We start from the raw sequence: 14,384 nt of genomic DNA, 5'->3' as shown, positions 1-14,384 counted from the left end.
AAGTCTATAGAACACATCTCCTGAGCTCTTCTCCCTGCTAATTCTAGTGTTCAGACCTCCACCAATTCTGGATGCTTTTCATTTGGCTCTAGTGAGAATAATGAATATATCAGTAGAGTTTCGAGTAGGGATTAGACAAGAGATGCAGAACCTTTACTCTTAAGCTGTTGAAAAACTACAAATCCCATCATGCCTGGACAGCCAAAGCATTGTCTTTGGCAGTCCAGGAATGATGAAAATTGTAATTTTGCAACAGCTGGAGGTATGAAGGTCCTCCATCCATGGATTTGACACATAACCTTAGATTGTAGGTTTATGATAAGTGTGTGTCAAAATAAGAAACCCTTAAAGCGACTCTGTACCTACAATCTGTCCCCCCCAAACTACTTGTACCTTCGGATAGCTGCTTTTAATCCAAGATCTGTCCTGGGGTCCGTTCGGCAGGTGATGCAGTTATTGTCCTAAAAAACAACTTTTAATCTTGCAGCCCTGTGCCTAACTGCCATGGCCTAGAGTATCCGTGCCCTAATCTTGCCCCACCCCTCCGTCCCTCCTCCCTGCCCTCTTTACCATTTTTCCTATTCCTCTGCAGTGAAAACTACACAGGTGCCTTAACGATGCAGCCCATGTGCCATGCTGACACAGGTGATAAATAGGACACAATCTGCCTGGGGCATTCCTTATGATGAGGAGGGTGGGGAGGAGGGACAGAGAGGTTGTGCCAGCCTAAGGCATACACAATCTAGGCCACAACCATTTGATAACGGGCTGCAAGTTTAAAAGTTGTTTTTTAGGACAATAACTGCATCACCTGCCAAACGGACCCCAGGACAGATCTTGGATTAAAAGCAGCTATCCAACGGTATAAGCGGTTTGGAGGGGGGGGGGGGGGGTCAGATTGTGGGTACAGAGTCACTTTAAACTATATGTTTTGCAGAATCCTGAAGTGGACAGATCCTGGTTAGAAAATATTAAGAAATGGTAAAGGTTTTTAGAATCTAAGAATATACTTACTTGTTAACCACATAAGAAATAGTGGCCTCTGCAGTAGAAAATTTCTCTTCGGTTAATTGCCAAATAACAGAAAATGTTTCCTACAGGAACAGATATAGATTATTACTCCTGAGCACAATCAACTAATTCAACTTTTAGACCATAAATTAATAATAAATAACACAAAATAACAATAATTAAAAAAAAAAAAAAGCAGAGTAGGCAGTGCAGAGGCTAACACACATGTTGTAGGAAAGGTTCATAAAACTTTCTTGAGAGAAACTTTAGCTTCCCTAGGGCTAGATTACATTTACGTTTGGTTTGAGCAATGCAACTGATGTGTACATTACATGTCATCCCATGTGAATGGTTGGTTGTATACCTATAGGAAAGTTATTTATTCTTCTATAAAAATTTTGTTTTTGGGATATTGCCTCGTTCCTGAGCTGCTGGAATATATGATGTCTTTATATTAGGAATCAGTTGATTTACACATGCAAAATTACCAGGCCTGGCCACCACACAATGAATGGAGCTAACTGCTTCCTGCCCCATTCACTGTGTAGTGTGGGCACTGAACAGCTAATTGCAGTGCCAGGTGTTGGCACCCTGTCGATCAGTGTTTCATGACCAATAATGTAGATGGCACATCAATCTGTTTTGTCTAAAAATCTTCTTTATATTTAAAAGTTTAACTTACAGTCGAGGCTCGAAACACCGGATGCCGGATTCCACACGTCATAGAAGAATTAGCTGAGGAAGTGACCTTGGGAGGAGAACATTTAATTCCTGGCTTATTAGGCTAAAAGTAAAACATAAAAACATTAATAACAACAACAAATATAAAATGTAATTTGTAGTGAAATAATTTGTGAGATAAAATACAAAAACATAAAGGAAAACACTGACCATTCTGAAGGACAAAACAGCCAACCACTGACTAACAATATCATATGATGAAAATATGCTTTTGGTTTTTCATTTACCGGTTTAATCATGGAGAATTGCATGGCTTTTGGATAAGTTAATGTCACATTGGTCATGTAAGAATTATCTCCTGCATTTGTCAGGGACAACGTCACCATCACATCTTTGTTATAGCCAATTACCAGTTGACTTCTGAAATGAAAGAGAAAATATGATGATTAATATAATCAACGACATTAAGAGTTTAAAGGAGAAGTCCGGCGAAAATTTTTATTAAAGTATTTTATTGTCCCCCAAAAGTTATACATATTACCAATATACACTTATTACAGGAAATGCGTATAAAGTGCTTTTCCCCTGCACTTACTACTGCATCAAGGCTTTGTGAAGGTGACCATGAAGAGTTAATACTTTTGGAAAAACATTGTAATCTTTCAAATGTCTCCAGCTTTGGAACCGCTTCTAGCTGGTCTACAAGGAATGTTGGCCCCCCGAGAGGATCCCAACCTGAACTCACAAAAGGAGAAGATGATGTCTAATAACTGATAACACTTAACCACTACCCAGCTCACTTCGCCGAACAGGAAATAGCTAACCATTTATGGAATAACCAATCACAGTATTATATGTATGCTCTTTGTGACTTGAAACTCCGCCTATAATGAAGGAACATATAATCAATGGGAAACTAAATAAAGGGTAGTATACTTCTATCTCAGCTGAAAGAGAAGGCAATACTGACTATTTGTGTCTAGTGTTTTCTTCTTATCGCTAGCACTTAGCTTTATTCAATTTGGACAGGGATAGTCACTTGTGAATAAGGTGGATGAAAAGGTAGAATTCACCTTATCAGATTCACTTCCTGGATAAAATGGTGATGTCACGACCCGACTCCCAAAGTGGTGCGGGCTGTGGCTGCTGGAGAGGATGATGGCAGGGGGACACTGAGGGCACAGGGCACTGGAGGGACACTGAACATCCCTCTGCCATCATCCTCTCTAGCAGCCATAGCCCGCACAGCTCTGGGAGTCGTGACATCATTATTTTATCCAGGAAGTGAAGCCGTGATGCAGTAGTAAGTGCAGGGAAAAAAGCACTTCATGTGCATTTCCCATAATAAGTGTATATTGGTGATTTGTATAACTTCTAGGGGTCAATACAGTACTTTAATAAAAATTTTCGACTGACTTTTCAGTATTATCACCCGCAACTCCAGTCTTACCGGGACACTTGGGTGCTCAGTGACAATTCTGGAACACAGGTTTCTTTGTTATTGCAATCCTTTTCATATGGTAACTACATGAATACAATGGCAGAGTTAGCGGTCATGATGCTGGACATATTAACAGTATCTGCATTTGTGGAATCCTGTGTATAGGATGTGTACCTTCCTATGTGCACATATTCATTCTTACTTTTGACCATATTTTAAACATTATACAGTATTCCCCACTAACTATGGTATAAACTATGCTAGTAGAGCAGAATTCTAGAATAGGAAGACCTCTATATTTCTAAGCCTCTGGCCTCACTTATTACATAATTTCTCTTTCCTTGAGTGCAAAACATTTTTGCATTAGATAGAAGAATGATTAATCTTTCTGGAAATATTCTGGGAACATGTCCTGAAATGTCAAACACAGCCAACTACTTTCCAGAAGATGACAAAAACTCCAACCTGGCTCACTGAACGCGGAGAATGAAGGTAATTTACTTACCTTCATCTTCAGCACTGTTTTCACTATATCTTCAGTTAAATGAATATGAAAATTAGGCAGTTTAGTGCACTGGGAGCGGTACTACTGACCTAAGTGCACCGATCCATCCCTCCGCATGAATACTCATCTCTACAGGAGTAACATTACTGCAGAGCACCACCCCCAGTGCACCAAATTACCTAATTTACATGTTAATTAAATTGAAGATGTAGTACAACTTTCTGAGGATGAAGGTAAGAAATGGATCTTTATTCTAAGCATTCTACGCGCTGTGGGAACATAACAGCAGTTTAGAGTCTTCTAACCTGTTGTTTAGTTTCCCTTTATAAGGTCAGCAATGAGTTTAGTTATTATAACCTGTTTTTATCAACTTCAACCTGTAATGTGTATGGGCACCTTAAAAAGCTGGGTTCACAATGTGTTTCTGGTTACTTAGTCTGTATGTCTAGAAAGGTGAATGATGCCAAAGTATGGCATTCATTACAGGCACCTAGATAACTTGGCAATCTCCAGTGACATCACATCCACTTATAGACACTATTACTCAAGATTCCTGAGGAACAGATTGCTTTACTCTCTCCTAATTTATTCCCCTTTCACGATACTGACAGCCATCCAATGTCTTGTTGTTGGGTGGCTGTCTGCAATACTTCTCCTTTTCAGGAGGTAGAGAGTATGGATCAGAACAGAGCCAACTATCCGACTTCCCCAGGTTTCGACATATAACTGCCCATATATTTGAAATTACAACACATATTCACTGCTGTGGTTTGCTGACAAGTGGTTTGAATAAGTGGAGTTGAAAAAAGGAGTTAAAAGTTCTGGTAAGTGCTAAATCTCTTTCTTTTTCACTGTTTTTTTTTGCACTGAGGATGATGGCTAGCGAGATGGAAGGTTTCATTCAGAGCGCAGTCTGCCGCATGTACGCACACCTGGAGCAGGAGTTTCAGGGTGATTACCGCTGTGACAGATGTGAGCATGTTGCCCATCTAGAAGCTCGAATTAGAGATCTGGAGAAGCATATTGCAACACTGAGGGAACTTGGCCACCTTGAGAGGGAACTTCGGCTCACTGAGCAGGAAGTTAGTGGGTTAGAGATGGAGGGTGGTGATATAGATCAGGAGGCCCAAGTAAGTAGCTGGGTTAATGTAGTTAGAGGGACCAGTAAGGGATCCAAGAAAAGGAAGGCCACTTCTCCTACTGTATGCCCAAGCAAAATTGCCAAGTTAGGTGGTGATGCAAGGGCATCAGTGTCAGAAATGGCAGCACTAGTGGAACCTGTTCTCCCTAACAGCCGGGGGAACAGTCCAACTAGTAGTGGGCGGGATGGTATTGTAGGTAGGCCTAGACAGTTAGTGGTTGTAGGGGATTCCATAATCAGGAAGACGGATAGAATAATTTGTCGCCAAGACCGCCTCAACCGAATGGTTTGCTGTCTCCCTGGTGCCAGGGTTCGGCATGTGGTGGAAAGGGTGGATAAATTACTTGGGGGGGCTGGGGATGACCCAGCTGTCGTGGTCCATGTGGGAACCAATGACAGGATACAAGCTAGGTGGAGGTCTATTAAAAATAATTTTAGAGAACTAGGTGCTAAGTTGAAGGGAAGGACCTCCAAGGTGGTATTCTCTGGAATACTGCCTGTGCCATGCGCATCACAGGAAAGACAGCGGGAGCTTAGGGAGTTAAATGCATGGCTCAAGTCATGGTGTAGAGGAGAAGGGTTTGGGTTTTTAGAGCACTGAGCTGAATTTTCATTGGTGTACAAACTGTTTTCCGCAGATAATTTGCACCTTAATGGAAGGGGGTCCGCTGTGCTGGGGGACAGAATCCTAGAAGGGGTGGAGAGGTTTTAAAACTAGGGATGTGGAGGGAGGACAATGTAGTATGTAATGTAGTGGCAGATAGGTTAGAGAGGGGACAGAACAATGAGGAGGGAGGAGAAGGGTCCTGTGGGGGGAGGATAAGACCAGTGCATAGGGAGATCCATATGTTGCGGATGAACAGTGAGGATGATTGTAGCCACAGCACAGTAATAAATCCTATTTCTTATAATGAAGCGGGTAAACACGATGGTAATATAAAGTGTATGGTTACTAATGCCAGAAGTCTAGCCAGCAAGATGGGGGAGCTGGAGGCCTTGGTTCTGGAGGAGTCCATTGATGTGGTTGGTGTGACTGAGACATGGCTGGACTCCTCACATGACTGGGCTGTCAATATTCAAGGATTTGCGTTGTTCAGAAGGGACCGGGTGGGCAGAAGGGGAGGAGGAGTATGTCTGTATGTCAGAAATGATATTAAAGTGAGTGTAAAAGATGCAATAGTGGGCGATGACTGTGATAATGTGGAAGCATTGTGGGTAGAACTACAGAAGGAGGTAAAGAGTGAAAAAATTATTCTTGGTGTAATCTATAGACCCCCCAACATTACTGAGGGGATAGATGGCCAGTTCAATAGACAAATAGAGCAGGCTGCCCGGGAGGGGACAGTAGTGGTAATGGGGGACCTCAACTACCCAGATATAGATTGGGGTTACGGTTCAGCTAAAACCACAAAGGGGAGGGAATTTCTTAACCTCCTGCAGGATAATTTTCTGGGCCAGTTTGTGGAGGAGCCAACTAGAAGTGATGCCTTGTTGGATCTGGTTATTTCTAACAACGCTGAGCTGGTTGGGGATGTCACTGTCCATGAACACCTGGGTAATAGTGACCACAATATAGTGACTTTTAGCTTAAAGTGTGAAAAGAAAAACATGTTGGGAGGGCAAAAACTCTTAATTTTAAAAGGGCCAATTTTCCTGGGTTAAGGGCTGAACTTCAGGGCATAGACTGGGGGCGGCTGTTGTCACATACGGATACAGCTAATAAATGGGAAATCTTCAAATCCACATTAAATAACTGTACTGCCAAATATATTCCTATGGGTAACAAATATAAATGGTAAAAATCAAATCCCACATGGCTTACAACCGAGGTTAGAAGGGCTATAAAGGAGAAAAAAGGGGCATTCAAAAAATACAAATCAGAGGGGTCAACTTTAGCCTTTAGGGTACAAACCCACACACCGTATACACAGCAGATACGCAACAAATACGCAGCAAATACGCAGCAGATTTGTTGGTACAGATTTGATGCTGTGTTCATTTATTTTGATCTAATCTGCTGCGTATTTGCTGCGTGTTTGCTGCGTGTTTGCTGCGTATCGCAGCAGTAAATACGCTGCATATACGGTGTGTGGGTTTATACCCTTAAACATTACAAAGAAGTCAACAAAACCTGTAAAAATTTAATAAAAGCAGCAAAAATTCACAATGAAAGGCAGGTAGCCATAGATAGCAAAAGAAACCCCAAAAAATTCTTCAAATATATTAATGCAAAAAAACCAAGGTCAGAGCATGTAGGACCCGTAAATAATGGCGACGGGGAATTAATAACTGGGGATCAGGAGAAAGCTGAGTTACTTAATGGCTTCTTCAGTTCTGTATATACAAAAGAAGAGGATGGAGCTGTGGTGGGTGGGGCCAGTACTGAGGTGGGTGGGGCCAGTGCTGCTAACACATGTAATGTACTGAACTGGTTTACTATAGATATGGTCCAAGATAAATTAAATAAACTCAATGTAACCAAAGCTCCAGGGCCTGATGGATCACACCCCAGAGTTCTTAGGGAACTCAGTTCTGTAATTTCTCTACCCTTGTATAAAATATTCAGTGATTCTTTGCTTACTGGTATTGTGCCGAGGGACTGGCGTAAGGCAAATGTAGTGCCGATCTTCAAAAAGGGCTCTCAAACTTCCCCAGGTAACTATAGACCTGTAAGCTTAACGTCCATTGTGGGGAAACTATTTGAGGGGCTTAAAAGGGACTACATCCAGGAATATGTAGTGGCTAATAGTATTATAAGTGATAACCAGCATGGTTTTACTAAGGACAGAAGCTGTCAAACCAACCTAATATGTTTCTATGAAGAGGTAAGTAGAAGCCTGGATGGCGGCGCGGCTGTGGATATCGTGTACCTGGATTTTGCAAAAGCGTTTGACACAGTTCCTCATGGACGTCTGATGGGTAAGTTAAAGTCTATCGGTTTGGAAAATTTAATGTGTAACTGGATTGAAAACTGGCTTAAAAATCGTACCCAAAGAGTGGTCGTCAATGATTCCTACTCCGAATGGTCCCCGGTAATAAGTGGTGTACCCCAAGGGTCAGTACTGGGCCCTCTTCTGTTTAACTTGTTTATTAATGATATTGAGAATGGAATTAACAGCAATGTTTCTATCTTTGCAGATGACACCAAGCTTTGTAGTACAGTACAGTCTATGGAGGATGTGCAGATGTTACAGGATGACTTAGACACACTGAGTGTTTGGGCGTCCACTTGGCAAATGAGGTTCAATGTGGATAAATGTAAAGTTATGCACCTGGGCACTAATAACCCGCATGCATCATATGTCCTGGGGGGAGTTACTCTGGGAGAGTCGCTGATGGAGAAGGATCTGGGTGTATGTGTAGATAATAGACTACAGAACAGTACACAATGTCAGTCAGCTGCTTCTAAGGCCAGCAGGATATTTTCATGCATTAAAACAGGCATGGACTCACAGGACAGGGATATAATATTACCGCTTTATAAAGCTTTGGTGCGGCCTCATCTGGAGTATGCTGTCCAGTTTTGGAACCCGATTCATAAAAAGGATGTTCTAGAGCTGGAGAGGGTACAAAGACGGGCAACTAAACTAATAAGGAGAATAGAGCATCTTAGTTTTGAGGAGAGATTAAAAGAATTACATTTGTTTAGTCTGGAGAAGAGATGTTTAAGGGGAGATATGATTAACTTATTTAAATATATAAATGGCCCCTACAAGAAATATGGGGAAAAGATGTTCCAAGTAAAACCCCCTCAAAGGACAAGAGGGCATTGCCTCCGCCTGGAGAAAAAAAGGTTCAATCTCCGGAGGCGACAAGCCTTTACCATGAGAACTGTGAATCTGTGGAACAGTCTCCCACAGGATCTGATCACAACATTAGAGGGCTTCAAAACTGGCCTAGACAAGTTCTTAGAGCAAAATAATATAAATGCATATGTATAGAACCTATCATCCCTCCCCCTTCCCTGTATCCATCCCCTCCTTGGTTGAACTTGATGGACATGTGTCTTTTTTCAACCGTATTAACTATGTAACTATGTAATACCCATATCATAGAACTGTCCATATATGGACAATTAGATCTTCAGAGCTTCCCAAGTTCTTCCCTTCAATGTATCCCACTATAACACGGTGTGAACTTAAGAGGAACTGCAGAGGAACTGTAGTGTTACCTGCCAGCTAATCAAATGAATAGGACAAGTCCCAGTAAGTGAGAGCCAATCCGGAAAATGGTTATGTTTTTACAGGAAATGAGATAGTCCTGTTTCTTAGATTCCTTAGCATTAAAGTGGTGAAATGCTGCCTTCATACCAAATGTACAGAATAAACAGAGAGATAGATAATTCATTCACTAGATTTAATAATGTTGGATAAGTCAACAATTATTAGTCTTCTCTTGTTATATCAACATATTTTTTTCCAATGTTTTTACCTGAATATGAGTATAATTGTGGTCATAGAAATCCAGCACTGGTGGGGGGAGATCTCTTTGTGAGTCAGAAATCAAAGTGTAAGATACCTTGATTACAATATCACTGAAACAATCATAGGTACAAGGCTGTAAAGTAAAAAAAAAAAAAAAAAGAGAACAATCAGTATAAATTTTATAAGGTTACATAGGACATGGCAACAGAGTGCCATTGCGTGGTCGGAGCTAAAGAGGCAGTTGCCTTTAGGACCAAATTCATAGGGGCACTAAACTTCAACGGTAGGCTGTGTATGGACCATAGTGGAGGGATCACAGGATTGCTGAAGGCTACATGCTCTTATGTCACTGACCCATGCTAGATCTGACCGATGCTATCTATAAATAGCTAGTTTCTTTTCGCCACAAAATAAAACTGGAAATCTAATGTATTTCCAGTAGCAAATATGCCTGTGTTAGAGATAAGCAAACCAAGCCTCCCAAACAGAGATTCATTTGGGAATTTGGGAATATGGCAGCTGTACATCTAAAGAACAACAAATATTTTCTCAATTGTCTGCACTCCTCTGGTTTCCTTCTCTAGGTCTCCTCTAAATAGCTGCTATTTAATGGCAAATAATTGCCATTATTTTAAAACAACGGCCATCGTTTTGAAATAATGGCCACTATTTGCCATAAAATGGCGGCCATCCACTAAATTTCAACAGTGTGTGAACAGATCCTTTCTGTGTTTTCCATCCACTCCTGGTTTTGGTCTCAAAATACTGACAATACTGAGCAAAAATACTGTGTGTGAATATGGCTTTAAAAATAATAATAAGAAAAAAATAACAGAAGATTTGAACCAAAGAATGAATTGCTGGCAGGTCTCTAGACAGGTGAGTTACCCGTTGACCACAGTTCCTACAGATTCAACTATATCTGTTTCTTTCAGACATAAACTGCCTACAGAGGGCTGATCTGCAATCAGAGACACTGACTGACAGATGAGTGAGCAGGAGGCCAGGCAGCAGAGACACTGGCTGACAGCTTAGCAAGAAGCATTGTTCATTAAGAGGAGGGAGAAGGAAGGAGTGGTGAGGTGTGCCAGAGTGTTGCACAAATAACCAAATGGTACCATGCTCACAAGGGGACTGCCAGCTACAGCACACTGTCAGCACCTTAGGTAGGACCTGGAAGCTGATAGCTTCCCTTTAAGGGTGTCACTAAAAGCAAGAGCAATATTTCTCAACTCCTTGCTACAACAAAACATGCGACATACTGTGTATTCTAAGGCGGTTTTAGGACATAAGACTTTATAATCAATAATTACCTGTATTGTCAGGAAAAATGAAGTACAGTTTTGATGAGTGAAGTACAGTTTTCCTCTGCTAGAGATTTCATTTTGGAAAGTTGATCGTTTCTGCTCCATGGAGACATCCAGCTCAATTTTGTAATCAAGATGGGATTTATTAAGCTCTGAAAGTTGAGTCATAGGTGGATGAATTACTAGAGGTTATATTGTTATTTTTGTTTTGTCTACATACTGTATATACATAATATACACCACATATATTTTAACCCTTTGAGGACAAAGCCCAAAATGACCCAGTGGACCGTGCAAATTTTCATTTTTGTGTTTTCGCTTTTTCCTCCTCCCCTTCTAAGAGCTCTTAGAGGGCTTGTTTTTTACAGGAGTAGTTGTACTTTGTAATGGCATCTTTCATTCTAATATAACATGTATGATGGAACCCCAAAATTATTATTTATGAAGATATAAATTGGTGAAACCATTATTCTATAGGTCAGTCCGAACACAACCATATGCAGGTTACACAGATTCTCTTATGTTATTTATATTTTTTTATTAAATCCTTTTTTTGCAATTTATTATTAATACAATGGGCCTATTGTGACGCTTATAACAGTTTTATTTTTTCACCTACGGGGCTGTATGGGGTGTCATTTTTTGCATCATGAGCTCTAGTTTTTATTAATACCATATTTTTGTAGCTCGGATGTTTTGCTCACTTTTTAATAATTTTTTTTATATATATTTAACGTAACAAAAAATGGGTAATCTTGGCGTTTTTCCCTATTTTTGTTTACACCATTTGCGATGACGGTTGTTATATTTTAATAGATCTAATATCAGAATCATTCACTTTTCCTTTGTAACCAGGCCAGGCTATCTTGAAGACTTCTCCCAGCCTGGCTGCTCCTAGTATGACATATACATATGTACCCACAGATACATACATACACACACACACGGGCGTAACTAGGATTCATGGGGCCTCATAGCAACAGTACCCATCGCCACTCACCTAATTTGGTGCCTTTAAGAATTCTGCGCCCGCAGCAACCACTCCCATGACTCCCCCCTTCTGGAGGAGGTCACAGCTATAATGGGCTTTGGTATCCGCCATTCAGAGATCCCGTGCTAAGCAAGTGGCTTGCGATAGTGAGTGGGTCTTCCCTTTAAAGGGAAGTCTGTCTATGACATGTTAAAAAATTCTCTAAATAACAGTAAACATGAAGTAGCACAATCACTTTATTGCCACTCTTGAGCCCCTCACGACTATGGACAGTAATACTGATGTGCATCTTTAGCATAATCAGTGCTGCAACTACAACCACACAATGGCTTGCCAGTTTTTTTGTTTTTTTTTGCGGCACATGGCACAATTTTAGAACTAACATATAGGGAGACATGTATCATCGTGCGGTCCGGGGGTTTTCGGCAGAAATTTGCGCAATACTTTATTCGCAAATGGCCGATTTGCGAATAAAATATTAGCAAATCGGCACTTTACGCCAGGGGGCGCGAAGGGGGTATGAAGGGGGCGGAACGGAGGGCGCGGACTGAGAGTCCGCGCGATTCACCATCCGTTCCGCAAAAAGATACGACGAAAACTTACTCCAGTGCTAAGCTGGCGTAGGTTTTCGGCGGTGCGCACCAGAGCGCACGGGATTTATGTAGAGGCAGTCCGGAGATGTCCGGGACATTTATAAGTCCAGTGTAAAAAACGCCGGACTTAATAAATGTCCCCCATAGTATAAATATACAACATAGCAAGTGCAACTCTCCAAGGGGTCCCCTATAGACACAAGCCTCCAGAGAGCCTTGGGTATTTGTGATACTATATGTTTGCTTACCTGTTTGGTTGAAAGGTATTACTAAAAAGCACAGATTAGCCTTTACAGTGTTATAGTTAGTAGGAGTCACTGGGATTTTATCAGGCTCAAAATGCATGATGGCCCTTATTTTAACCACTGGACAGGACCTGTAAAAAAAATAAATACATATTTCAGACAGATGATAAAAGGTGTTTTCTGGTGGTGCCGAGGTTGCTTTGATTTTTGCTTTTCAAATGTTTGTGCAGTATGTTGCAGTATACTGTAACTTTGCTTTTATTTTAAGCCTTTTTGGATTTCCTATACATCACTTGGTGGTTCTATAGGGTAATTTATGTACATGCAACAGTGTCAAAACATGGAACATTTTGAAAGGAAAATAATATTAGACTTTTTCAAAGTTTCAATAACTTACTGAAGAACAATAACATTTCTTAAGGCCCCGACTGCGATATCAATATATCCATCTCCAGTAATATCCAGGCCCCCATCTATAGACTGGCCAAAGAACTGCAGCTTCTGAGTGAAATCCATTGATCTAATTCTCTGTAATAGAATATAACATAGATTTAAAAATCACAGGGGATTTCTTATATCTCTCAAATATAATCACTTCCAGACTGGGCCCATTTCCCTCTTCCTGACATGTATTTTCAGATTTATTACTACTCACTGATTTGAAAGTTATAAAGCGTCTTCTTATTCTGTTAGACTGGGTTCACAATGTGTTTTTGTTTTTGTTTAAAAATGGATGGTGCCGTATGCCATACGGCAGAATCCGTTTCTTATTGACTTACATTATCAAAAGAAAATAACGGATTGAATTTTTTTTTCATATATATGTCTGGCCATTTTTACATAATTTGTTAATGCTTGTGATATTGGGGAAAATAGAGAAAAATTGCAATTGTATGTAGTTTTGTTTTTATTAAAGGCACAAAGTGCTGCTAAAATTTTTAGTTGTGTGCCCTTTGGGGGAGATTTATCAAAGGGTGTAAAATTTAGACTGGTGTAAACTGCCCACAGCAACCAATCACAACTCAGCCTCCAGCTCTGGTGAAAGGAAAGAGGAGCTGTGATTGGTTGCTGTGGGCAGTTTGCACCAGTCTAAATTTTACACCCTTTGATAAATCTCCCCCTTTGTGTTGTAGTCACTTCTATATAAGTTATGGATATGGTGTGGGGGCTAGAAGCATTGTTTGGACCTTATGTTCTTATTTCTATTTGTTATATTTATTTCAGTTTTTTTTTCTTTATTCTTACTTTTTTATTTGACATATTTTGTTCCCCAAGACATTTTTACATTGAAATAAATTAATTATTATTATTATTACTGATTTGCTGATATTGCTAAATTTGGCTATATTAGCTAAGCTTCATCATCTACTGCAGATACCCTGAACTGGTGATCCCATGGTCACCAGGATGGAAAGGGGGAAGTCTCATGGATGGATTTGTCAGATGGGCAGGACCTTTATTTAAAAAGGGTTGTTAAAGCTGGGCTTAGATGGTGTGACTATGAGCCTAATGGGGTTTATATTAGGTTTAGAGGCGTGTGAATATGAAGCTTGGGGTGTGTGAATTAGGCTTTGCTTTACTAATATACAAAGTTGAACATCCCTAGAGTAAGATCTAGGAATACCCTACATTGTTGTACCACCAACTGTGTACTCCATATAGATTGTATTAGTCAAAACATGCCTTTAAAAAAAAAAAAGGTTCCAAAGTGCTGTGGTTTAGAAGTTTACAAGTCCCAGTGATCTTATATTTTTTCATACCTGAGGTGTTTTGTGGATGCCATCTGCCATACTGTTATAGATGTAGACACTGCCAAAAGAATCTGGATTTTCAAAACGTCCCTCAAGAGGAGCTCCTATAGCAATATCTTGGAAACCATCATGATTGACATCCCCAATCTGAGCTATGGAGTAACCAAACCTTGCAAATGAATAGTACGGTTGTTCGAGTTTTAAAACAAGTGTGAACGACCTCTGTACAGACACAACATTGGAAACATAAAAGTAAAAGTCATAAGTGAATCCCCAGAGTTGTATTTCTGTTTG

The 14,384-nt window shown here is 40.4% G+C and overlaps 1 protein-coding gene across 1 annotated transcript in view; it reads right to left on the bottom strand.

Moving 5' to 3' along the window:
* Positions 1–14,384, bottom strand: part of ITGAE (integrin subunit alpha E) — a 64,007-nt gene that overhangs the window by 12,171 nt on the left and 37,452 nt on the right. The window contains exons 16-24 of the mRNA XM_069944806.1: positions 14,100–14,312; positions 12,737–12,867; positions 12,343–12,470; positions 10,517–10,662; positions 9,211–9,336; positions 3,143–3,216; positions 1,980–2,112; positions 1,694–1,795; positions 1,015–1,094 (exon numbers count right to left, since the gene is read on the bottom strand). Of these exons, the coding sequence (XP_069800907.1) occupies positions 1,015–1,094; positions 1,694–1,795; positions 1,980–2,112; positions 3,143–3,216; positions 9,211–9,336; positions 10,517–10,662; positions 12,343–12,470; positions 12,737–12,867; positions 14,100–14,312 (1,133 nt within the window). The remainder of the gene's footprint in view (positions 1–1,014; positions 1,095–1,693; positions 1,796–1,979; positions 2,113–3,142; positions 3,217–9,210; positions 9,337–10,516; positions 10,663–12,342; positions 12,471–12,736; positions 12,868–14,099; positions 14,313–14,384) is intronic.

Source organism: Dendropsophus ebraccatus, chromosome 11 (assembly GCF_027789765.1).
Source record: "Dendropsophus ebraccatus isolate aDenEbr1 chromosome 11, aDenEbr1.pat, whole genome shotgun sequence".
NCBI lineage: Eukaryota > Metazoa > Chordata > Amphibia > Anura > Hylidae > Dendropsophus > Dendropsophus ebraccatus.
Note: the sequence above shows the minus strand (reverse complement) of the source record. Positions and strands in the feature narration are given on the sequence as shown.